At 45.7% G+C, this 27,093-nt stretch overlaps 1 protein-coding gene across 1 annotated transcript in view; it reads left to right on the top strand.

The window, feature by feature from the left end:
* The window catches only part of LOC147890183 (uncharacterized), a 102,353-nt gene that overhangs the window by 32,953 nt on the left and 42,307 nt on the right, over nt 1-27,093 (top strand). The window contains exons 3-4 of the mRNA XM_087390227.1: nt 811-971; nt 1,500-1,656. Coding sequence (XP_087246353.1) covers nt 811-971; nt 1,500-1,656 — 318 coding nt within the window. The remainder of the gene's footprint in view (nt 1-810; nt 972-1,499; nt 1,657-27,093) is intronic.

Raw genomic sequence — 27,093 nt, forward strand, 5'->3', positions numbered from 1 at the left:
GATGGTTTCTTGGTCACAAATTATTACCACCACTTGGAGGTGGATGTTGGAGATGTATTTTCATTTCATGATGCTAACCTGGGTACATGTCCCATTACTTTCATGGGTTTATGCTTTATAGAGGAAGGCATGTTTCCTCATCTTCTTATTTTGCATCCACTGGGATGGTGAATCATTTAGTGCTAGGGATTTTTTATAAGGGTGTAGTGTGATTGGCCTATTTGGATAATGGAGGAGAGGCCTTAAAGAGAATTGCGGAGAATGCAATATGTCATAGGAGGAGACATCCACATATGATGGATTGTGGAGAGGACGTGCATTGTATTTAATGAATCTTGCATTTTGGAAATACATAATTGGTTGTGAGTATTCTTTCTAGTGTCTTCCTTCATTTCGTAATCATGCTTTCTAGATAGCTTTACCCTAAGGACCTAGAGCATCAGGACAGCAACCCATACTGTTTCTTTTTTAGATTGTAATTTGTTTCATTGCTTTCATAATTGTGTTTTAAGGTTTCATGTATCATTGATAGATACCATTAGCCCATGTGAGCCTACACATATTTCTTGCACCATGTATGTGAATTTCAATTTCACATGATTCTTCTCATGTGAACATACTGATATTAGCCTTTCTGATTTGTTTTGTGAAGAAGAGAAAATAAGTCATGGAGAAACTTACTTCCTATTTATTGATTCTTTGTCCTCCAGCTAGCAGCATATTCTGAGAGATCCAAGCAAAGAAATGGAATATCTTTGCATGTGCTAATGATATCCTATTTACATATGTACTTTGCATCATTTTCTGTAGGTCAAATGCTCATTTGTGGAGATCTACAATGAAGAAATTAAAGACTTGCTTCATCCAGAGACTCAATCGAAGTCTATATTTATTCGAGAGGATGCAAATGGTGACATAATCCTTGCTGGAGTGCGGGAAGAAGTGGTCACAAGTTTTGAAAACATGATAAAGTATACCTTTGTGTGATGTCTGATCTTTACCTTCCTATTCTCCCAACTGGACCCATAAAAAAATACTGATAGTGAGGGGCAGAAGGGAAACAAAGAGGATCATGTGTTACGAATTTGAGTAAATGCTTTGATGACAAGCTTAAAGTACCTAATCAAGAGCACCTATATTTGAATTTTATCAGGGTTTTTCCCGTTTTTTAAAGAAAAGAAGTAACCTTTATTTTAATGACCAAATAATGACCCAAAATTTTGCTTTACAACTACTATAAATTTCCACGGAGTAAAATAGAGCTTTGTTCTCAAAAACCTTCTAAGTTCCTAGACCTCGATACAAACACAATCCAACATTGATTCCATTCTGTAGAGCAGCGTCAATGACAACTTATGTAAGCTTGCATCATTTATCCATTTTTAGAGGAATTCACCGTGACGTGTCCTTAAATGGTGCAACTTCAGACATTCTTGCAATTCAAACTCAAAGCATCATAATTAGAGCTATTATCTGACATTCTCTTCTGTGTCTCATAGGTTTCTGGAACATGGTTCAAGCTTCCGGACAACAGGGAGTACCCTTATGAATCAGCATTCCAGTAGATCGCATGCAATTTTCACCATCATTGTTGAGCAGCGGTCTGTTGTAGATTCTACAATTGGCATTGACGTCATCACTGCGAAATTTCATCTGGTAAGAATATGGAAATATTCAGACTTTACATCATAACAGATCCAATTGTTTGGTAAACATGAACTTTCCTGGCTGCAAATTGAACACGAGAATGAAAACATGCTTTCAAAACCAGTCCACACTGGAGTCAGTGGTATACTGGATGCCCTAATATTGCTCATCTTTGCAACAAAGCATGTCAGAATCTAAAAGTGTTTGTGATTAAATCTAATTCTTTTCAAATATTTGTATTCATTCAAGATTAAACTCTACTAATTTTGTTCAGAAAACTGGATTTGGAATGGAATTTCCTTATTCAAAATTAGGCTGCTAGACTTGGATTGGAGGGAGACCTTGAGATGATCCCACACTCTTTTTGTGGAGCTGCCTTGTAGCACAGAGCCCTTTGGATAGTGGCTTGGACATAGAGGTCGCAGTGGGATTTTACCTAGGGTATGGCAGCCTAGTTGACATTGGGGGGCCCTCGTCACCATCTAGCAAGAGATCATCTACACCCTGTGCGCCATTTGGGAGCACAGGCGTCTGGATGTAGGCTTGCTAAGAGGCGGCTGCATTTTTGCAAGGCTTGGCATGCAAGTGTCTTTTATTTATTCACAGAGCAAGCTAAATGTATAGTCCCCACCCTTGTTGCTGGCCCCTGTTTCAGGGATTCTTTAGGAAGATTCTCTTGATGTTTTCAGCTTGAGCCGACTTTGATTGTGGCTTCTTCAGGCTCAGTAGAGCATTGCCTAATGCTCAAGAGAGGGTAGTACCTCTGTCTCTATGTTTCATACAGGCTCAGATATCTAGAGGTCGCTTGGTGACATTGTTTGTTTCACCCTAGGTACTGCCTGCTGATAGTATATCTACCTTGGGACTTCTATGACAGTGTTATATGAGTGGGTTTTGCCAGTTTATATGGATTGCTATCCTAGGTTCTGAACAATCATATATGCTGTTTTTCTTGGTAATACATGCTTTCATGATGGTATATTAACATGTATTTCAGTTACTGCATATCCTTGTAACATCCAGATGCAATCAATATTGCTTGCCATGTTTCAAGAGAGAGGTATGTCACGAGGGCATGAGTTTGATACTCGCATGTGGCCTCGACCTCGGGAATCAAGTGGCGAGTTCACAGGATGAATGCCCCCCCCCCCCCCCCCCCCCCCAAAATTGTGCCTTACGGGCAAATGCAAGTTTTAGGGTCAAGAGGGGCCCAAAGAACCTTAGAATTAATGTTGGTCATGTTAGAATATGAAGCCAAGTTGAGTCAATTTGGTGTGTTCTAGTGTGTTCTAGTGTGAGTTCTAGTCTAGTGTGTCCTATGGATGCTACGTGTCACATTGGGAGTTATCCCATATGCATTGGTGTTCATATGTGTGTGCGCGTTCTATATAAGAGTTGTACTTGTCTATTGTCAAAGCAATCAAGCATCAAGGTACAAGCTCTTTGGTCTACATGTGAGTACTTTCCTTTTGTTCATTGCTCTAGTCATTTCATTATGTCTCCTTTTGAGTATCACTTCCTCTCTCCCTAGCCTACCCTCTCTCTCTCCCTCTCTCCACCATGTTCCTTCATCTGGTATCAGAGCCACCTCTCCTACCTTTACTCTTCCCTTTCCTAGCTCAACCTAGAGGATGAGGGAGGTCCACAAATGGAAGCTACCCTCTCCCTCCAAGGTAGAGCTGCCCTCCCCTTTCCTTAGCCTCTCCATTGAAGTCCGATGCTGCTCCAGCCCTCCATCACTTTGATCTTGTACTGGAACCGTCTCTTCAGCAATTGCCGCACCTTCTCTTTGCTGGTCCAGCCTTCTGGAGAGCTTTTGGATGCGTTTCATCGCGAGAATCACCTGCTGAAACAAGAAAACAGCTTTTCGATTGGGTGGTTTTGATCAACTCCAAATTTTCTTGCATATTTGCAGTCACTACAGTAGGGCGTCTCATCCTGGTGCAAAAGATCCTTCAAAATCAGCTCCCATCCTCAAAACCACTGCTGGTATTGCCAAAACCACCTCGGGTTTTAGGGTTCCAGCCATCTTTTTTTACGTTTTCTGCTTCAGAACTGGTCTTGCTAGTATGGAGAGACTTATCCAATACTCTCAGCAAGTTTCCAGGTTCATTTCGTGCTGAAATCTGCGAAAAACTGTCAAAACTGTGATTTTTGACCTAAAAATCGACTTTTGCAATTTTAGCCCAGATTTTCAATATTTTGGCATGCTTAGCCTCTGATGCACTAGGGCTCACAGTTCTGCATGTTTCTGAGAAAATATCAGAAACCCTAATTCTGAGAAGTCCTAATTTCAAAAGTTAGGGCTTTTTTGATTCTTTGATTCCTACAGTTGTATTACAGCCTCCTCTATGTAAAACTCTTGAGGCTTGCCAAGAAATTTTATATAATCGACACTATTTTGTAACATCTTTTTTTCCCAAGAAAATTACTTCATTAAGTATGAATGAAAACCGCGAGAGCAAGCTCAAATGTGGGAGTACATCATGCAATGCATGAGGAAAAAACAGCTCAAAATGAGCTATTAAAGAAACAACAAGGAGGCTGAAAATGCCATCTCAACCCTGAAGGAGACTTAGAGAAGAAAGGAGATCCTCTCCAAGCTCTAAAAAATGTAACTCTCTTGGCAATGGCAGCTCTGGAGGATCCCTGCATGCTCGCCCAAATGGCCATCAGAGTGTGTACTTTGTCAATCCAAATACTGGCCATAGTCTAGGAAGGGTGAACCTAGATATTCCCCATCACTTATGTACACCTGACTCTCCAAATATGCCACGCTGCAATGCTAGCTGAAATCTCCCAAGACGTGTCTACTGAGGCATGAGCAGCTCTGAAAGGAGTGAAGGGAACATCCTGGAGGGAACAAGACTCCACTGAGTGTCGCCGTACAATGAAAGCTGGACCTGGATCATGTCCCTCAAAAAACACCTGTGGGCCGGTAAGAGATAACCAAGTCACTGAACCCCAGGTCATATAGAAAGGTGTTGTATGAAAGGTACTGAAAATCCTAGCAACACCTTTCCAAATCGTCCTCGCCTATCTACACTCCCAAAGGCAATGCTATACTGACTCAACTGCCATGTGACAATAAGGACAAGTAGGGTCAGCCCCGAACCTGGATCTCCACAGGTTCAATGCAATCCCTTCATGAATAGAAAGCCAAAAGAAAAGAGTGATCTTTCTATTCCTGAGGGATTTCTAGAGCCTACACCAAAAGTTCTTCCACACAACTGCGAAAATCTGAAAACTATCCCAATGTGTTGCTCTAGAGGGCCTCCAACCTCTATTGCTGTGCTGAAATCTTCAGGCATTTCTAACTATGTAGCGAAAGAAGGGGAAGCTCTTCTCTTGGTGCCTCTCATCAATCCATTCCCACTCCCCTGAGTCCCACTGCAAGAACCTAATAGGAGAACCACCATTCAGCCAGAGTCTCCAAGACCCCAGCACAAGGAGAATAGGATCGGGGTCAAGATACCACTGTGAGTCCTTGCCCCACACTCCATGAATCCTGCAATCTTGACAGGATGAAATGCAACCTCCAAAAGAATATCATCAGAAGATCTGATTACCTCCCGACTGAACATCAAAGACAAGGGTATCCTCATGTGCATCGTGCAATGCAATAATCTATAACGGAATGCCCGTCCCTGACCACCAAGTGGACTCTGGAAGCGGCATGTCATCTGTGTCAATCCACTCTGGTGGAATGGCTGCTTGTATTTGCTGTATCCTGAGTGCACTCCCTCTAGGTGGCCAACTGCTAAAAGTCTCTGATCCTCTGGAAGTCTCATAAAGGCCTGCCAAGCGCCTGCAGTAGAGGCAGATCCCCTCTCCCATCTAGACCAGTGCATATAATGTGACACTCCAAGTGGCCTGCCATGATCATCCAAAATCGAGTCATTCCACATGACTGGCTGCCTGTGAATTTCTTCATGAGAGGTGGTGGTGGAACTCTGCGAAGTGTGTTTCTGAAGCAGGCCCAAGCTTTCAGAATCGCAAGCATGAGAGGGGAAGGGGGAGATTTGAGATGGGCTAAAGTAAAGATCCATTCGCTGCTGTCCAACCAATCTCCCCCATGAGAAGGGGTACAAGACTCAATGCTGCATGAGAAAAAATCCTTCCAAGGCTCCTGTCTAGGCATCAATCCACGTACTACAAAGTTGCAGAGTAAGGCCATACATTGCAAGTTCCGATCAATAATATTGAGATCTCCTTCTTCTGTGGGGAGAATGAGGGTCTCCCAAGCCACCCTGGCTACAACATCTGAGGTGCCATCTAAACCACTCCATAGGAAGTTCTTGATAGGTCTCATGAGCTGAGCGATACAATCTCTAACATGAGCAGTTTTTCTTGGGCAATCTTTGGCAAAGTGCCCAAGGGTCCTGCAAATCCTACAGTGATCATGTCTCCCTGCAATCTTGACTCTCTATCTGAAGAAGGAGCCATCTGAACGCCGAAGCATAATGTGGTCATCTGAGATGTTAGGGTCAGAGACAGTAATCCTAACACGCGGTACCCCATCGGACCTGACTGCCTCGGCTGCTGAAGTAGGCATCTCAGGGAGAGGGAGACATTGTAAAATCAAGTGAAGTTACTCAACATTTGGAACTCCTTCCGGCACATTGAGAGTCATGACGTGATCTCCTGTGGTAGCTGCTCCTATGGCCTTCATCAACACATCATTCGAGGGCATCCCTGCCTGGTTCTTCACCGACATACTTCTTTGCATCAGGATTTGCACAGTCTTGTGTGGTAGCTACTTCGGGCTCATGGTTACTCTGCCCTTGCTATGCATAAAATGAATGAAATCTTGTATATTTTTTATATGTTTGAGTTAAAGGTTCTCTGCCTTGAGTAGTCCCTCTAAAATGAATGTTTGGAGCGTCAATAAAGGTCCTCTACCTTGGATTGTCCTCCTAAAATGATGTATTTCTTTTATGGTGTGTGACTCCATGTTTCTAGTTAGTCCTTGGAGTCAAGAGGGGGATGTACTATGGGAGCCATGTATTGGCATTGATAGGGTCTAGTTATCAATCCTGGCATATGAGTTCCAGGATGTTGGTGCATTGGTCTTCTAGACCTCTGAGTTGTTCATGCATCCATGCTGAGACATGAGCCTTTGAGTCATGTTTGGGATGTAAAAGCCATATGAGTGCTCAGTCCGACCTCTGAACCATGCTTAGAATTCAGCCTCTGAGTTGGCATGGAAGCCATGTCTAGTTCAGACATTGCACAGTTTAGTAATCCTGCCACTGTCATATTCTGCCCTTGGTTCCATTCCAGTAATCTCTCACCTTGCCTTCACAGGGGGATGTTAGAATATTAAGACAAGTTGAGTCATTTTGGTGTGTTCTAGTGTGAGTTCTAGTCTAGTGTGTCCTATGGATGCCACATGTCACATTGGGAGTTATCCCATATGCATTGGTGTTCATATGTGTGTGTGTGCTCTATATAAGAGCTGTACTTGTCTATTGTCAAAGCAATTAAGTATCGTACAGGGAATGTGTGATGGTCGCAAATGGAAACTAGTCTAGATGTATATCAGGCAATTGCAGCCTGATATAGTTGCTTAGCAAGAGCATGATCAGCATACGTATGCTGGTTAGATAGGCCATTTTGCTGCTTATGATATCTTCTATGCTGGAGAGCAGTCCTTTCCTGGTGTGGCTTTTTTGATAAAGCACGACCTTCAACCTGTTGTGGCTCTCAATTATCGCCACAGTAGATGGATTATTGTTCAATGCCTTGTTCAAGGGGAAATTTTTGAATTTGCATTGGTTTATGCCCCCCAATCTTCTCGTGATAGAACTTTGATCTGGGCTGCCATGCATACTTATCCATGGCGACAACATGCCTTTATTTGTGGTGACTTTAATAATGCCCCTCAATCGGGTGACAACACCTCAGGCCACACTCATATGTTGGCTTCTGAAACATAGGCATGGTCTAATTTTTTGCTTCAGTTGCGCCTGGTTGATCTTTGGAAGGAATTACAGCCCATTCTTCCGGGCTATACCTTTCAGCATAATGCTCAATCTTCTTATCGGGCACGCTTGGACAAATGATATCAGATTGATCCACATCATTGTGATGCCTTTACTTGTCAAATTTGGGTTGATCATGCTTTCACACATTCAGCGGATCATGCTCCTCTTTGGTTGAGGCTTTCCTTAAATGAATTTCCCACTGACATATGCCTTTCCGAAGGTTTTTGCTGATTAATAATAGTTATCTAGAGCATGTTGACTTTAAAGCCTTGGTCTCTGATGCTATTCAGCCTCTCTCTCGTCAGATACACATTGGTTTGAATTATGCCTGGCAGGCTTTTGTTGCTCGGATGCAAGCAGTTATTCGAGATTATGGCAAATCCTATATGCAAGCCACAAGGGAGATTGTAGCACATGCTAAATTTACTTGTCAGAGTTTGATTGAGCTTGCTCATCTTCGCAATTTGTCTTCAGAGGAAAGCATGCTCTTATGTCAGGCTCAATTCTCTCTTCAATCCAATGATCGCAGAAAGCTTGCTAAATGGGAAACTTGATCCAGACAACGGCATTTCTGGATAAAGGCTGCTCTTCCAATCAATTTTTTAAGAGTTTACAATACAAAAGATAGGCTGCCAATATCTGTCGGATCCGGATGCCTGAGGGCTCTTGGTCAACATCTCGTTCTTGTTGATTTATGTGTGCAGCACTTCTCCACTCATTTTGGGCATGTGGATACTCTTTCTCCTCGGGTCGTGTCTGCACGTCAACTTCTTTTGCAACATATTCATCCAATTTTGTCTGATGCTCAGGCTTTGGAACTTGAACATCCCTTCACTGAAAGGGAATTGTCTGATGCACTGAGATCCTGTGGCACATGGAAATCTCCAGGATGGGATGGTCTCACTGTTAAATTTTTTGTTGCATTCTGGGATCTTCTTAAATTCACCTTGCTGCAAATGGTAAATATAGCATGGCAAAATCAGCAGATGCTTGTGTCATGGAAAAAGGGTCTTCTCAAGCTGATTCCAAAAAAGCAGCTATGTGATTCACTTGGTGATTGGAGGCCAATCACGCTCATGCTAGTCATTTACAAGATTATTGCCAAAATGGTGGTTGATCGGATTAAAGGTTATTTGCATGATGGGTTGCATCCCTCCCAATATGGCTTTGTTCCACATATCACAGATAACATTGCCAATTCTTATATTGGGATTGAATATGCCAAATACACGCAGTAGGATGTTCTACTCTTGTAGTAGATATTGCAAAATCCTTTGACACAGTTCAATGGGATTTCATCTCGCAAACTATGCGAGCTTTGGGGTTTGGACAAAAAATGCAGCAGGTTATTTACTGGCTTTATAGAGATAGCAATGCCGCCAGGGATGCCCTCTCAGTGCTTTACTATATGCCATTGCTACTCATCCTATGCTGCAATATATTCATCATCTTGTGGCTACAGGATCATTTCATGGCTTGGAATTGGATGCTAATCGCAGCATGGTTGCTCAAGCTTATGCTGATGATTCTTTCTTTACCCTGAAGAATACGCCCCATGATCTTGGTGCCTTGATGCAGGCCCTCTCTGTTTATGGTTTGGCAGCTGGTCTCCATGTTAATTTTCAGAAGTCTAAGCTGCTCCCTTTGCATTCCAAAGACTGGCATAGTCTATTATGACCAGAGGATATTATTCCACCCACTTAGTTTTTTTGTCATCTTGTTTACCCTTTGGGGTGGGAACTCACTCACCGACAACAAACTGATTGGGTTTTGGCTAAGCTTCGGAAAAAGATTGAGTATTGGAAACTGGAAACCTGGCCTTTGCACGTTCGTCTTCGAATAGTGCAGTCCATCCTTGTGGCATAAATTAATTTTACTTGCCATTGATCATGTTCACTAAGGCAGATCTTACATCTTTCATGTCTGTCTTTATGGAAATCTTCTGGCAATCCAAACATGGCAGAAAAAGTCTCAGGCTGCTTTCGATGCATCACATTTGTTCTCCCAAGATGCATGGTGGATTGAACATCACAGATATTCATGTACATATTCTTGCCAACAGGGGGAAAATGTTGCTGCAATTTTTGCAAGGTGATCAGCCTTGGGCTTTTATGATTAGGACTATGGTCACTCATATCAGTATTTCTGCGTTTGGTCATTGGTGACTCGATCACTAGGATTTCTTTTTTGGCTGCACTGATGGCACTTTGCCTGGCTGCCCTTTTGTCTCCCGCTTGCTTCTTGACTGGAAGCATGTTCTTTCTCATCCGGAATGGAAGGGACGGCAATCTTTGCTTGGGAATTTTTTGAGAGCTGAAAGCATTCACTGGTCGAAAGTCTTTCAGCCTCCCTTGGCTTTATAGGAACCTTGACGTTCCTACTTTATCTCGTTTAAAGGCATCACCTTGGTTGCTGATGTTATAGATGATGCTGCTACTGTGCTCCCCTTTTCTCTAGCAGCCACTACATATGGATTGGGCTCTCATTATTGTCCTTTGTGGCGACAAATTACTTCTATGCTTTTGCCTTTTGTTCCGATTCCTCCTTTGGAACTCCAGGACTGGTTGGAAGATTCGACTTTGACTTCTCCAAGGTCCTCTTCTCGTCCTTTGAGGCTATCTCAGATTATTGTACCTGCATTGTATAAAATCCTTTTGCCTTAACCTTGGGTTTCAGAGAGAGGTGATTCTGTTTGGCAAATGCATCGCCCAGCCAAGTGGTGGAGGAAAAGATTATAGCAACTTTGGGCCTATAAAGTACCGCTTTGGCGACAGGTTTTCTTTTGGCGAGTTCTTTTGGGAGTGTTTCCATCTGGATAGCTATTAGCTCATCGACACATTGCTCCTGCACTTTGCCACAGCTGTTCTACTTCTTTGGAGATTGTGCCTCACTTGTTTTGGCATTTTCCGTGCTCTCGTGAGTTTTTTGATCTGCTTCGACAGCGCCTGCGAGCGAGATTCCCATCTGTTCCGTTTGGGAAGTTCTTCTGGGTATTTGGGTTTCATCCATCCAGACCGGAGTTTCATCTTTTCTTTGTTTGGGTTCGCTACTGGGCACTATGGACTTTATGGACACATAGGAATTGTAAAGTCTTTGGTGATCCTACTTTCTCTCTGTTTGGCTTTTTTAGGCGTTCTTTGCAACAATCTTTCTTTGATTGCTTGCAGACCCGTTGCATAGATCATGAGGTCTTTTTGGCATATACTGAAATTTTCAGTTGATGTAATTGTAGCACCTTATTTAGGTTGCTACTCATATGATATAATCAATCAAAGATTTCACCCAAAAAAAAGAGAGAGTCATTTCCCTTGTCACCAACCCAGGTAAGTGTCGCCAAATAGCCACTCTAGCATCATCTATGGCCTGAGTGTTAGGATCTGCTGTAAGGAGGGAGGCATAGAATTCGATGGCAACCTGCAAGACGACATCTGGATGTGTCTACAAAAGTCCGCCCAAGTCAACAAGTTATGAGATGCTCTTCCTACTATGTCTGGGGCCAAGAGTAGAGAAGAATTGCTTGTTGACCCTACCTCCCGTGTGAGTCCAAAATGACTCTTTGGCATGAAAGGCATACTCTACTCTCTGATCTAAAAGTGATTGCTGTTGGGCCCTTGCTGCGGCAAGGCGCTCTTGAATCCAAGCATCTGTAGGCCTCTTTTGCTCCTCCCTCTGGAGGGCAGCCAACTGCTGGCAGATACCTATCTCATGCTTGAGGATCTCACCCCTCCTGATACTAGCAATTGAAAGATAAAAGTCTCTAATACCAGAGACGGCTGCAGCTAAGTCTGGCGAAGAAAGCTGCCCATCCTGCATATGAGATAACCAGGTTTTCAACACCATCTCTGTAAGGCCCCCCTCTGCATAAAAGGCATCTGGAATCCTAACACTGGCAGAGCGGGTCCTCACATGAGGATTTGAAACCATCATAATCATGGGAAAATGATCCAAAGTGGACACCCCAGCTGTAATGCTAACAATACCACCCCTCTTAAGAGCCCAATCATCCACATAAAATCTGTCAATCCGTGCATGGATAGGCATGTGCAATCTCCTGTTCAATCAAGAAAATAGGAGAGAATGTGGCTGAGTGTGAAAAGCATCATCATGCTAAGCATCCCTGCCATTGTACTAAAAAAGGAAGGCATCCCAAGCTGCTCTCTCTAGGGAGTGAATACCACCTTCCCTATCACCCCTTTCGTCTGAAGGCATTTCAACCATGTTGAAATTGCCTCCTATAATCACGCATCTACAATATGTGACCAAGAGAGCAGTTCCTTTAAAAGAAGGACACGATCCTATCTAGAATTGGGTGCAAAAAGGTTTAAAAGACCAACCTTATGCCCACCCATCAAAAGTATAATCCACTGAGCTCTGGAAGGGACTATGATCCCATATCCAATCACCACCAAGGGGAGTATAGAATAAGAAACATAGATGCAAGTACCTCCCCTCCGCCCAAGGCGGCGGGTGACCAAAAATTACGGCTTGAAAGAAGCTTACCGACTTGGAACAATCCCTGACATCCAATTTGTGTTCCTGAATCATAAGAATATCAATGGGTCCCCCAACACCTGGATGAAGTTGGTTACAAATTAGCTATCTACAGCGGCGGTGAGGTATACCCCTGAGGCCCTGAACGTTCCAACTGACAATCCTCATCTGCGAGAGGAGGAGGCCGGATGGAAGATCCTACCTGACCTGGTAGCGGAGAAAGCCCTCTCCTGCGAAAAGTTCCTCCTGTCAAGAGGAGGGAAGTGCACACCCACACCTGATGAGGGGAAAACTCTGTCCACGAATGTCTGAAAGATGTGCTCCTTGAGTGTAGAGGGTACAAAGTCCTCCTCTGCCTCAAACTCAGCCAAGTATGCGAGAACTGAAAATGAATTTCTACGAAGTACCTCTGGCACAGGAGTGCAAAGGAGCCCTGCAGGAGGAGGAGTGGAACCAATAACCCCCTTACCTCTGTCAGATGTAGACAGACGTGTAAGAGAGGGAGGGGGGTGCTGCATGAACTCGGCATGCTGCATGACCTTGGCCTGAATCTGTATGACCTCGATCATGACTATGGCATTGTTCTCAAGTAAGGCATGGGTCTCTGCCGAAAGGTTCTCCCTAGGTGAGCGCTCCTGCACATGAACACCTGAAGGGGCAAGAGCAATCTCATCTGCACATGGAACCAGGACATGAATGTCTCCTGCCTGAAGAGACGGGTCCACGGCGCCATCAATGGTAGCCCGAGGTGGAACTAGCTCCCCAACTCTGACAGGCATCCAAGGGGGGACGATTGAAATAGGACGTGCTGACTGTCCTCTCCGCGCTAAAGAAGTACTATGTCGAGAGTCTGATGGTCTTGGTTGCACTGAAGAAGTGCCAAGACGAGAGGTTGACGGTCCTGGCTGTGAAATCGAAGGTCTAGCAGCGCGTGAAGCGGTAGGAGCTGGTCGTGAGGTCTAGGTCAGGTGGAGCTATGAGGCGCACCCATGGATCTTTTAGGTCTTTTCTTCTTTCTTTTCCTTGGGCAATCTCTGGGAAAGTTCCCAAGGGTCTCGCAAATCCTACATTGATCCTGTCTCCCTGCAATCTCGACTCTGTGTCTGAAGGAGCCATTTGGACACTGAAGCATAATGTGGTCATCCGAGATGTTAGGGTCAGAGACAATGACCCTAACATGCGGTACCCAATCGGACCTGACTGCCTCTGCTGCCTGGGCTAAAGAAGATATCTCAAGGAGAGGGGGGATCTTGGTAACCATCCCAAAGGCCGCTCCAATGGAATGCAAAAGTCGATGGTACACCTGAGGAAGGTCGGGAAATCTGATGAAGAATGACGACATCCAGTTGTCCTCCTTTACAGGATCAAACCCCAAGGAAAAAGGGGTTTTAAAAATCCTCCTGGAACTCAATGCTAACGAGCTAGCCTAAAGCACTGTAGCTGCCACCTCCGAGGAGTCAAAAATAATCCGAAAGAAACCTCGCCCAAGTAGACGAACATCTGTGATGTGTCCTGCGATGTCTCTAGGTAGAGCAGCAAGCATTCAGTCCTTGGCTTGTAGCTTGGAAGGGTGGGACCCATGGATGTGAGCAAAGAGCAATGTCGAGCTCTCCTGCTCTGTATCTTTTTTGAGCTGCTGCAACTCGTCTTTTGAGAAAATGATGGTTTTCACGGCCGGTGGAAGTGGGTGAGGATTGGCTGAAGGCTAAGCCATCGTCAATCAAGGTGTGAAGGCTGACTTGAACACTTAAAAGCTCCATTCGACCAAAAAATGCTGCTAGGAAAGGCTAGGATGAGAAGGAAGGAGGCTAGATAGAGGAAGAAGAAAGAGGATGAAGGAAGAGTAGGGGGGGCTGAGGGAGGGGAGGGTGAGGGCTAAGGGGAGAGAGGGGGATGAAGTAGGTCGAGGGGGGGAGAGAGGCTAGGAGAGGGGGCAGCATGGGAGGCGAGATGAGAGGAGGGCGCATCCGAAGGGAGAGGGAGTTAGGAGGGTAGGGTGGAGAGGGAAGGGGGGGTAGAGGGTAGGCGGAGATGGAGGGAGGGCTAGGGAGGGAGGGCGGAGAGGCTAGGGGATAGGCGGAGAGGGTAGAGGGTAGGCGGAGGGGCTAGGGAGCGAGGGTGGAGAGTAGAGGTGGTATAGAGGGTAGGCGGAGAGGGAGGGAGGGCTAGGGGGTGAGGCCGGAGAGGCTAGGGAGTAGGTGGAGAGACTAGGGGGTAGGCGGAGGGGCTAGGGAGCAAGGGCGGAGAGTAGGGGGTAGGCGGAGGGTGGAGCCGGGAAGTGGGGCTGAGAGGAGAGGTTGAGGGGGTATGGGAAGGAGAGTAGAGGGCTGGCGGAGGGGAGGAGCTGAGTCGAGAGGAGAGGGGGGGGCGTACGGCTAAGGTGAGGGAGGGGAGCGCATCGGTTGGGGAGGAGCAGCAGCTCGTTGCCACCAAAACAAGGATTAGCAATAAAATTCTTATTATATTAAAATTTCCCTTTCATAAATCCCCTTAATCCAATGCGAGCATGATTAGAACATCAACATATATGATAATGAAGACTATGGATGAGCTCTTTTAATGAAATGATGCACTGAGTGATCTTGATGCCTCTAATGAATCCCTAAATGTTTTAATGGGAAATTATTACAAAATGGAATAATTATCTAGTTTAATCATCAGACAAAAACTTTGGAAGCTCTAATTTCGTTGAACAGAAAACTTGACACACTTTTTTTTTTAGTGAAAGCTTTGATTGATTATATTACAAGATTAATCACCTCAGAAATGAGGCGCTAGAAAATACATCAACTGAAGATCTCAGTATAAGCCAAATATACATCCTAATCTATTTGGCGAGTCTACAAGTAATCAAAGAAAGATTGCTGCAGAGAACGCTTAAAGAAAGCAAACAAAGAAAAATCGGGATCACTAAAGACTTACAATTGCGGTCTGTCTATAAAGTCCAAAGTGCCCAATAGCGAACCCAAACAAAAAAAAGATAAAACTCCAGTCCCTGTGGATGAAAACCAAAGAGCCAAAAAATTTTTCCGAAGAGAACAGTCGGGAATCTCGCTCGTAGCCTCTGTCGAACAGAATCCAGAAACTGTCGAGAGGACGGGCAATGCTAGAATAAATGAGGCACAGTCTCTTGAGAAATTAGACACCGATGACATAAAGCAGGAGCAATGTGCCTAAGGGCCAGCAATTGTCCACAAACACACACACTTCTATTTTTGTGAGAAGAAATATTTTATTGCTGTGAAATAATTACATTCATAGGTACTCCAAAAGCGGAGTAACTACTACTCAACCAAAAATCTCAGTATAAGCCATATATACATCATGATCAATCAAATGAGTCTGAAAGCAATTCTAAAACAATTGCCGCAGAGATCATTTGAAAAAAACAAAAGATGGAAAAGTACGATCACCAAAGACTCTATGATTTCTGTCCATCCATAGAGTCCAAAGTGCCCAGTAGCGCACCCAAACAAAAAATAAATCAAAACCTTGTCTAGCGGGATGAAAATCAAATAACCAAAAGAACAAACAGTAGGAAATCTCGCTCGAAGCCCCTGACGAATGAGAGCAAGGAAATCACAAGTATGTGGACAGTGCCAAAAAATGTGAGGCACAGATTCAGCAGAATGTAGACATCTGTGGCAAACAGCCAGGGCAATATGTCTATGCGCGAGTAACTGCCCAAATGGAAAAATGCCAAGTAGGACTCACCAGAGAAAAAGCTGTTGCCGAAAGGAACTTGATAATGCCAAAGGAGATGCAGCCGCTTTCTCCACCACTTTGATGGGTGATCCATATGCAAAACAGAATTGGCCGTGTCAGAAACCCAAGACGGAGGTAACAACACTTTATACAGAGAAGGCACTGTGATATGTGACAGCTTCAAAGGACGGGGGCTGAAGAAGAGGAAGAATGGAGAGTCCAATCCTCAAGCCTATCCTGAAGTTCCAAATGAGGTACTGGCAAGGAAGGTTGAAGCGTTTCTGAAATTTGGTGCCATAAAGGACGATAATGAGCTCCCAAACCATACTTGCTAGCAGCTGCAGAAAGAGATAAAAGAGTGCCATCATCCTGAAGTACATCTGCCACAAAAGCAATACCTTTGAAAGATATAAAATAAGAATGCTTGGGTTCTTGTATAGCCAAAGGATGGTGGAATACTTTGGACCAATAAATATTCTCAGCCCTCAAGGAATTTCCCAACAAGGAATCCCTGCCATTCCATTCCAAGTGGGATAAAATATGCTTCCAATCAAGAAGCAAACGAGAGACAAAAGGGCAACCTCTGATCTTGCCTTAAATAGAGCCAAATAGAAAATCCCACTGTGTAGGCTGCCAATGCCCATGCCCAAAGCAGAACTATCAATATGCAACAAAAGAGAGCGGATGATGAAAGTCCAAGGCTGGATCCCCTTGCATAAACTGCAACATCATTTTCCCGTGTGAGCAAGTATATGCACTTGAATATTGAGTATGTTCAAACCCCCGTGCATCTTTGGAGAACAGAGACAATGCATAGAGAGTAATATGAGACTTTTCTTGCCATTTTTTGAACGCTAGAAAATCTCCATGATAGCAGACATAAAGGAAACCAGATCTGCCTTAGTAAACATGATGAGGGGCAGATAGAATTGTATGTATGCTATCAAAATGGATTGCGTTATTTGCAAATGAACATGTAATGGCCAAGTTGAAAGCTTCCAATATTCAAGTTTTTTCCTCAGCTTTGTGAGCACCCAATCAGTTTGTTGAGAACGAGTGAACCCCCAACCTAGAGGATAGCCAAGATGCTGAATCAATTGAGAGGGTGGAACAATTTCCCCAGGCCACAAAAGACTAGGCCACTCTTTATCATGCAACGGCAATAGCTTGGATTTTTGAAAATTCACATGAAAACCAGCAGCTAAGCCATATGTGGAAAGAGCCTGCATAATCAAGGAGAGATCGCTCTGAGTATTTTTCGGGGTAAAGAAAGAATCATCAGCATATGCTTGAGCGATCATGCTACGGCTGCCAGGAATTTCCAATCCATGCAACATGCCAGTGTCCAAAAGATGGTCCATATATTGAAGCATTGGATGAGTGGCTATGGCAAATAGTAAAGCACTAAGGGGACAGCCTTGCCAAACATAACAACCAAGAGTCCACGTTGTAGAAATATCCCGTGAAAGTATGTAGGCAGCTTTACTATCCTGATATAGCCAATTCATAACTTGCTACATTTTTGTGCCAAACCCCAAGGCTTGCATTATTTGTGAAATAAAGTCCCTCTGAACAGTATCAAAAGCTTTGGCAATATCAACTTGCAATAGCAAAACATCCTGCTGCATATATTTGGCATATTCTATTCCAACATAGGCATAAGCAATGTTGTCTGTGATATGCCTACAAGGAACAAAACCATATTGCGCAAGATGCAACCCATCATGCAAATAGCCTTTTATCCGATCAACAATCATTTTGGTGGTAAATTTGTAAATAACTGGCATAAGCGTGATAGGCCTCCAATCAGCCAAAGATTCACAAATTGCTTTTTTGGAAGGAGATTAACAAGACCTCTCTTCCATGTGTCTAGCATTTTCTGATTTTGCCAAGCAGAATTCACCATATGCAGCAAAGTATGCTTCAAAAGAGGCCATTATGCTAAAAAAAACCCAACTGTAAGACCATCCCATCCTGGAGATTTCCATCTACCAAAACCCTTTCAGTAAAAGGTTCCTCCAATTCCAAAGCCTGAGTAGTGGAGATAATAGGAGAAACATGCTGTAAAGCGAATTTCTTGCAAACAAAACCTGCTGTGAAGGAGGATCTGAATAACCAAACTTTTGAGAGAAATGATGTACACAAACAGAAGCAAGTTGTGACTGTGTGTAGTCCATGAACCATCAAGCATAAGCACCCTGCAAATGTTTGTTTTTAATCTCTTCTGATGCAAGCTTTCAAAAAATTGTTTGGAAGAACAGCCTTTATCTGTGAAAGCTCTTTGTCTTACTCTCATCTCCCATTTGGCAAGTTTCCTGTGATCATTGATTTGGAGACAATGTTTAGCTTGGCATAGTGTTGTTTGCTCATGCAAGAACAAAGAGCGAAAGTGACTTAGTTCAGTGAGGTCTTGGCAAGTCAATTTAGCCTGAGCAAGAGATTCCCTCATTGTCTTCATGTAAGACTTGCCATAACCTCTAATTACAACTTGCATTTTGGAAACAAAAGAATCCCATGCATTATCAATATCAAAGTGGATATGAGAAGACCGAGATTGATAGGCATTAGTAACCATTGCCTTGAAAGTAACATGCTGCGAATAGCTATTATTCACAATGAGATGTCGCCTTTGAGGTAGTCTATCATCTGGGATATCATGAAAAGATAGCCTCAACCTGTACCAACGATCCAAACGTGCCTGGTAAGAAGAAAGGGCATTATGTTGAAAAGTGTATCCAGGTGACAAAGGCTGCAATTCCTTCCAAAGATCAACCAAATCAAGATGAATCAATAATTGAGACCATGCATGCCTTTCAGAGGTTAGCATATGAGTAGTTCCTGATGTATTGTCACCCTGTTGCGGAGCATTATTGAAATCCCCACATATAAAGGCATGATATCTCCATGGATATCCGTGCATGGCATCCCAAATTGCACTTCTATCCTGAGAAGATTGAGGTGCATATACAGAAGCAAATTCAGACACCTCGCCTTGAATGATGCATTGAAGAATAATCCATCTACCTTGATTGTCATTTAAAGCAATAACTGGCTGAAGCTCATGCTTAATCAGAATGACTACATCTGAGAAAGAGTGCTCCCCAGCATAAAAAATATCATAGCCGCAGTAATGACCTGTCTTTCCTGCATAGACATGCTGATTGTGTTCTTGTAATGCCACTATATCAGGCTGAAATCAATTGATATACAGCCACATAGATTTCCATTTCCTACTATTGCACATCCCCTGAACATTTAAGGTAAGCATTTGATATGAGCAAGCATATTTACAAACATTTATAGGAAAACACAGTTATGTACAGCAACAACCTTCAGGATGTCAACCCTGCATTTCTACCTCAGGGTCAAGGCCTCTTCCCTGAGAAGAAGCATCCGCCCGAGGATTGGACAGCAATGCAGCAACCTCTTCTTCAGGGAAGAGGGTTGTGCTAACTGTCACTACAGCCCAGGTGATTCCAATTCCTGAGTTGACCTCTGGATAATTTCCACTAGAAGATGCACCATTCCAAGTGCGAGGGGGTGGAGGTCGTCAAACATAAATAACTTTTCTTGGACTTTGCCATCCATCAATTGGAGTTTTTGGTCCTTTTGCTCAAAGTTGAATAGCAGGAAGTGAAGGGGAAGAAGCATTCCCATTTGAAGCAACTGGGGCTTTGCCTTTATCCTGATTCACAAAAAGCTGTCTATTACCTTTATTTTTATTCCCAATAGAGGCAGGAGCATCCTTATTGGGCATCTGAGCAAGCAAAGTAGCAGGAGGCATTTTATGTTGACTCATTGGACACTGCGAAGCCATGTGCCCAAATTTTTTACATTCAAAACAAGCCCCTGCAAATAATCCCCATTTCAATTTATAAAATGCACTTCCCATGTCAACATTGTTCACCGTGACTGAATAAGACTCTAGTGTGGGATTATCAGTATCCTGGACAATGCAAAATCGATTAGAGGTGCCGTTAGGCCGCAGTGGGCAAACCACTTTGCCTAAAGTTGCTGCAATTTTAGGCAAGAGTGAAGCCATGCATTGCGGGAAGTCTACAACTTCAACCCAGACCGGACATCGATGTCGAATTAGAGCCTGATAATCCCTTGTGGGGGACCATGGCAAAACGTGCACCATTTGCTGCCCAAAAAAAAGTGGCGAATGTTCCAAAAGCATTTGCCTGTGAACCTCATCTACCATAATGACCTCAAAAAAGCCTCTAGCTGCATAGTGTACCTTACGAACAAACGAGCCAGCTTGTGTTTTGGTCAACCAGTTGCCTACCTCTGCAGTAGGTGGCATCCGACCTGGGAAAAATAAAATGACTGCATTTTTGACATATTCTCTAACTGGATGCACAATTTCATCCACTTCAACCATGAGACCAACCGATGGAATACAGTGTTTCCACTCTTTCCTTGTGTGTGCAAATCCTTCGTGCATGACATCATAGACTAGTTGTGCTTCAACAGAATCATGCACGGGGTCATGCTGACCCTCAATCTGCTTTTGCTTTTTGCATTGAGCCGATCGATCCTTTTGAAACATTTTTTCATAAGATTATTCAGCCATGTCTTCTAAAGAAGATGGAACCCAAAAAGGGGGTACAGTGTTCAGTCAAACACCATTGCTCGGAGTTGAGCTGCTCCTCTCCCCGTGAGCTGCTGCCCCCCCCCCCCCCCCCCTCTCTCCCTCTCTCAGCCAACCCCCTCTCCCTCTCTCTCCCTCCCCCTCACCCTCGCTGCCCGTCCTCTCCCTCCCCTTCACCAGCCCCCTCTCCCTCATCCCTCCCTTCCTCCTCCCCGCTCTCCCTCTCCCCCCCTGCCAGCCCACCCGCCCCCTCCCTCTCCCTCCTCACCCTCCCTCTCCCCACCCGCTGCCCTCCCTCCCCCGCCCCCTCTCCCCCAACCGCTGCCCCCCCGCCCCCTCCCTCCCCCACCCCCTTTCTCCCCCACCCTCCCTCTCCCGTTGCCCCCCCGCCCCCTCCTCCTCCCCCGCCCCTTGCCTCCCCTTCCCCCTCGCCTGCCCTCCCTCTCCCCCCCCCGCCCCCTTCGCCTCCCCCGCCCCCTGTTTCCCCACCCTCCTCCCTCCCCTCCCCCGCCCCCTCCCTCCCCCGCCCCTTCCCCCACCCTTTAACCCCCCCGCCATCTCCTTTCCTAACCTGCCCCCTCCCTTCCTCTCCCCTGCCCACCTTCTCCCTCCCCGCCTTCAGCCCCCTCCCTCCCTCCTAACCCGCCCTCTCCCTCCCTCCTACCCCCCCCCCCCTCTTTTCCTCTTCGTTGCCTACCCTCTCCTTCCCTGTCAGCCCTCTCCCTTCTATCCTATCTCAGATCTCCTCCGCTTCTCCTCTCCGTCCCTTCCCCTCTCTCCTATCCTCTTCTTTTCTCCTCCTTCCTACGCCCGTTTTAGGGCATCTTGGGCAGTAGTTTCACGGACAGAGCTTTAACAATGTTGGAATCGGCCTTTTCACTTCGATTGGCGAATGGATCCCCATTCAGCCAATCTCCGTCCACTTCCACCGGCCGCGAGAACCGTCATTTTTTCAGAAGACGAGTTGCAGCAGCTCAAGAAAGATGTGGAATTAGAGGGCTCCACATCACTTTTTGCCCGCATCTTTGGGTCACATCCTTCCAGATCATAGGCTAGAGACTGGATGCTGGCGGTGTTACCAGGAGATCTCACCCCACACCTTAGGGATATATTACTTCTGGGACGTGAATTCTTCCAAGTGATTTTTGACTCCCATGAGTTCACAGCCCTTGTTCTCAAAGCTAATCCCCTGGCTTTGGGTTCGAAGAGGATTTTTCTTTTGCCCTACACCTTGGGCTTCGATCCGATCGAGGAGGACAGTCAGGTCACATCACTGTTCATTAGGTTTCCTGGTCTTCCTCAAGTTTACCATCGACTTCTTGCTACTATCGGAGCCGCTTTCGGAGTGGTCACTGAGATTCCCCCCCTTCCTAGCATGCCTTCTTTCTCGGCAGAGGCAGTCAGAGCGGACAGGGTGCCTCGAGTTAGGGTCATTGTCTCCGACCCTTACATCTCATATGACCACATCGTGCTTCAGCGTCCAGATGGCTCTCTCTTTCAATAGAGAATCGAGATTGCAGGTAGACAGGATCAGTGCAGGATTTGTAGGACCCTTGGGCACTTTGCTAGAGATTGCCCAAGGAAGAGAAAAAGACCCAAGAGGTCTTCTGGTGCGGCTATTTCACGTACTACCCCGTCTGCATCTCCCCTGCGGCCTGTACCACGCACTCCAGGACTACCAGGAGTAGCAAGGCGCCTTGCTTCGCACACCCCAGGACCACCAGGGGCAGCAGGGCGCCCAAAGCCTGCAGCACTCCCAGTACCACGTTGGAGAGCGGTCAGAGTGGCTCCTTTACCTCAGGAGGAGACCTTTGATCTAGTTCAGACAAATGCCATCTAGACTCTAGAGGTGGATGCTGCTGCAGCCCTAGATACTACAATTCCACATTAGGAGGGGCCTTCAGATGCACCAGCCCCAGTCATTTTTGTTTCTGATCACGAGGGGGCTACCGATACTTCTCCCCCTCAGACTGTTCATGCCACAGCTGAGGGAGTGTATGCACAGATGAGGACTCCAGATCCTTCTTCAGCCCAGCCACAGGCCTCCTCAGCTCCCATCTCCTGATCTGTTGATAGAGGCCTGGCAGGTCCTTCTCCTCCTTCCTCCAGGAGTGCAGGTTCTTCGCACTCCTCAGCCAGACTTGCTTCTTAGGAACTCTTTTTCGACACTAGCTGATTCGGCGACTTTCATAGATAAGGAGGAGTTTGTGCCCTCCACCTTAGGGGTCCTTGTCATTGGGATTCCTTTTGACAAGGCCTCCCCCTCAGCAGGTGTAGGGATCCTTTCACCTGTTGAGTTTCCTGCCCTCAGCAAGAGTGTTTCGGCCCAGGGGAAGTTGGTCTCCACTACTAGGTCGGGTAAGCCATGCCATCCAGCATCCTCTTGTCGATGAGGATAGTCAGCTAGAACATACAGGGCCTAGGCGGACTTCCACACCATCGCCGTAGGCAGCTGATCCAGAATTAGCTTCATCCAGGTGTCATTGGAGGTGCTATTGATATCCTTTTTATCCAGGAACACAAGTTGGATGCCAGTGATTGCTCTAAGTTTGGCAAACTGCTTTCTGGTCATACTTTTTGGTCGCCTGCCTTGGGCACTCGGGGGGGACACTTCTATTTCAGTTTTGCAGTCGGTTCTCCCCTTGGTTGTTGGACACGGAGTCATTATTCCTTCTAGAGCTCAGTGGATTATTCTCTTGATTGGAGGGTGTAAGGTTGGTTTCTTTAATCTGTATGCCTCCAATATTAGAGGGGAACGTGTCTTTATGTGGAAGGAGTTGCTCTCCTGGGCCCCCATTGCGGATTCATGGGTGATTGGAGGTGACTTTAACATGGTTGAGTTACCGTCAGACAAAAAAGGGGGTAGAGAAGGAGGACTTCACTCTTTGGAGAGAGCAGCTTGGGATGCCTTCCTTTTTCACTACTATGGCAAAGATACTTGGTTGGACGATGCCTTTCTTATTCAGCCACAGTCCCTCCTGTTCTCTTGGTCGAACAGAAGGCAACAGATGCCTATTCATGCACGTATTGATAGATTCTACGTAGATGATTGGGCACTTGACAGTGGTGGATCGGTATGCATTGCTGCTAGGGTTTCCACTTCAGACCACTTTCCTATTGTGCTGGCTATCTCAGAACCTCACTTGAGAGGCCGATCTACCAGCATCAGGATTCCAGATGCCTTGTACACAGAAGAGGACCTTACAGAGGAAGCCCTGCAGATATGGGTTTCTCATGTCCAGGGTGGGCAGCCATTGCCATCACAGGTAGATGCTACCCTTTCTGGTATTAGCGACTTCTACCTCTCAGTTGCTTGTACCAGGAGACGAGATATTCTCAAACGTGAGATTGGTGTTCGCCAGCAGTTGGTAGCTTTGCAGAGGGAAGAGAAGAAATGGCCTTCAGATGCTTGGATTCAAGAGCGCCTTGCTACAGCAAGGGCTCATCAGTAGGTATTGCTTGATCAGAGAGCAGAGTATGCCTTTCATGCACGGGAGTCCTTCTGGATTCAGATGGGTGGCAGAGTCAATAAACAGTTTTTCTCTACTCTTGGCCTTAGACATAGTAGAGAGAGTGTATCCCAACTTATTGACTCACATGGGGTTTTACAGACAGATCCTGATGATGTCTTGCACATAGCTTCAGATTTTTATGCCGCCCTTCTTACTGGTGATCCTGAGGCATGGGATAGAGAGGATGCTAGACATGTTATTTGGCAGAGCATCCCTTTGTTGGTGAAAGTGGATATGCATGTTTTGCTTGATGCACCTTTCACCAACACAGAGTTCAGGACTGCACTTTCAGCCCTTCACAAGGGCAAGTGCCCAAGTTCAGATGGCCTTACCCCCTCTTTTTTCATTGCATTCTGGGATATGATTGGAGGCCACATTACTTCAGCCCTGCAGGGCATTTGGGACTCTGGTGAGATGCCCGGGTTGCTTACAAAAGGTCTCATCCACCTTATCCCGAAAGGAGGTTGCAGAAATCTAGTGTCCCAGTGGAGGCCTATCACACTTCTTGGGACTTGATACAAGATTCTGGCCAAGGCAATCAGCCTCCGATTGCAGCCCCTTCTCCCAGATCTTATTCATGACACTCAGACGGGATTTGTGCATGGCAGAAGCATTTTTTATAACATTTTCTCTTTCTTGGAAGCCTCAGAGTGGTGGGCCATGCAGAGCGGCCAGAATCTAGCCATTCTACTTTTGGATTTTGAGAAAGCTTATGACAGAGTAGATTGGGGTTTTTTGGAGGGCACCCTTCTACATTTTGGCTTTACTGATGCTTGGATCAGAGGTGTTTCCTCTTTGTACAGATCAGCCCACACACAAGTACTTATTGGTGGGGTAAGGGGTGAGAGATTTCAGATTTTCAGATCAGTCCGTCAGGGATGCCCCCTTGCTCCTTTCCTTTTTTTGTTCGTGGCCGAAGCTATGAGTATCTATGTTAGATCTCAAGCTGACATCTTTGTGCTAAGACTTCCCATTAGAAGGGAAGAGGAGTTACTTGACAGTGAGTTGGCAGATGACACAACAGTTTACTTGGATGCCACTCCACAGACGCTCACTTCTTTCAGGATAGCATTGGATTTATTTTGCTTGGCGGCGCGGGCGCAGATAAATTGGCATAAATCCAATGGCTTTTGGATAAGTGACGAGGACACTCCAGTTTGGGGGCTTGACATGGGATTCACTTGGGTTCAGAGGGGTGTGCTTGTCAGGTATTTGGGCTGCCAGGTCGGCTTGGATATTTCTTCCACGCAGCAGTTTGCTCCCGTGTTAGAGAGCATCAGGAGGAAGCTCCTTTTTTGGAGCTCAGCCAAGATGGATCTTGCCTCTAGAGTTGTGGTGGTCAACCAGGTCCTCTTGGCCACGGCTTGGTTTGTTTGTTCTTGTTGGTGCTGTTCTAGGGGCTGCATCACTCAGCTCAGGAGACTGATCAGAAATTTTCTTTGGAGTGGGCTTGATGGCACAACAGATACCTTAGCCAAGGTGGCTTGGGAGACCCTCATCCTCCCTACACAGGAAGGGGGTCTCAATATTATTGATCCAGATTTACAGTGCAGAGCTTTACTATGCAAGATGGTGGTCCTTGGACTTATGCCAGGGCAGGAACCGTGCAAGGCCTTTCTTATTTAACAACATACAGAGGTGCACACCTTCTTCCGGAGGAGATTGGTTGAGCAGTATTAGGTGGATCTTCACCACAGCACACCTCAGATCACCTTCGTCCCCTCTCATGCTTAACATTTTGAAAGTATGGGCTAGTTTCGGGAGCACTCTTTGGAGGATTCCTCCTTCCTCTCGTGAAGAGATTGATAGGCAACGCATCATGTGGAATGACAATATTTTAGATGATCATGGCAGACCACTTAGTGCCTCACTCTACATGCAGTGGTCCAGGTGGGAGAGGGAACCTGCATCATCTTTGGGGTGTTGGAAAGCTTTCCACAGGCTTCTAGAGGAGACTAAGTCTCAGTTGACAGGACATCTCAGAGGGAGTGCAGGGAGGATCTTTTAGATTGAGGCAGCCCTTCTAGAGGATTGGGTAGACACAAATGATATGCCACTCACTTGCTCCACTTGGGCAGGTACTTTTACGAGAGATGGTGTTCCGCTTCAGGTTTTGGCCTTTCAAGATGCACAAGAGGATGCTTTAGTTTTTGGTGTGCAGGATGGTGGCAGATTGCTCAGATGCACAGAGGACATCTTGCTTGAGTCTGCTTTTCAGCCTATCAGGGTTGTACCTCTTTTGGTGCAGGGATCAAATTCAAAGTGCTTCCTTGACCCAGACCCCCGGCTACTCTCCATCGGGTCTTGGAGGCTTTGGCTCTACGGGGGAGTTTCCATTAGGTATTTGCAGTGGGACCCTGGAGAGTGGGAGTGGATTGACACAGGGCATCAAGAGAAGAGCATCCCCTTCTTTTGTTACACGATCAGTAATGCTAGGATATTTTAGCTCAGTAGTAGAGGCTAGAGACCCTCCAGAGTTCCTCATTGGGAGACATTTGATATCACTGGAAGATGGTGGTGCGGGGACTTATGCCAGGGCAGGAACCGTGGAAGGACTTTCTTATTAGCAGCATACAGAGGTGCACACCTTCTTCAGGAGGAGACTAGTTAAGAAGTGTTAGGTGGATCTTCACCACAACACACCTCAGATCACCTTCGTCCCCTCTCTTGGTCGCCATTCTGAAAGCTTGGGCCAGTTTCAGAAGCACTCTTCGGAGGATTCCTCCTTTTTCTCGTGAAGAGATTGATAGGCAACCCATCATGTGGAATGACAGTATTTTAGATGATCATGGCAAACAACTGGGTGCCTCACTCTACATGCAGTGGTCCAGGTGGGAGAGGGGACCTGCATCATCTATGGGGTCTTGGAAAGCTTTCCGCAGGCTTCCAGAGGAGACCAAATCAAGGTTGACAGGACATCTCAGAGGGAGTGCAGGGAGGATCTTGCAGATTGAGGCAGCGCTTCCAGAGGTTTGGGTAGACACAGATGATATGCCACTCACTTCCTCCACTTGGGCAGGTACTTTTACGAGAGGCGGTATTCCGCTTCAGGTTTTGGCCTTTCGAGATGCACAGGAGGATGCTTTAGTTTTTAGTGTCCAGGATGGTGGCAGATTGCTCAAGTCCACAGAGGACATCATGCTTGAGGTTGCTTTTC

The sequence above is a fragment of the Dipteris shenzhenensis genome, chromosome 19 (assembly GCF_047967505.1).
Source record: "Dipteris shenzhenensis isolate YYH24624 ecotype China chromosome 19, Dip_SZ_1.0, whole genome shotgun sequence".
In the NCBI taxonomy this organism is placed as follows: domain Eukaryota; kingdom Viridiplantae; phylum Streptophyta; class Polypodiopsida; order Gleicheniales; family Dipteridaceae; genus Dipteris; species Dipteris shenzhenensis.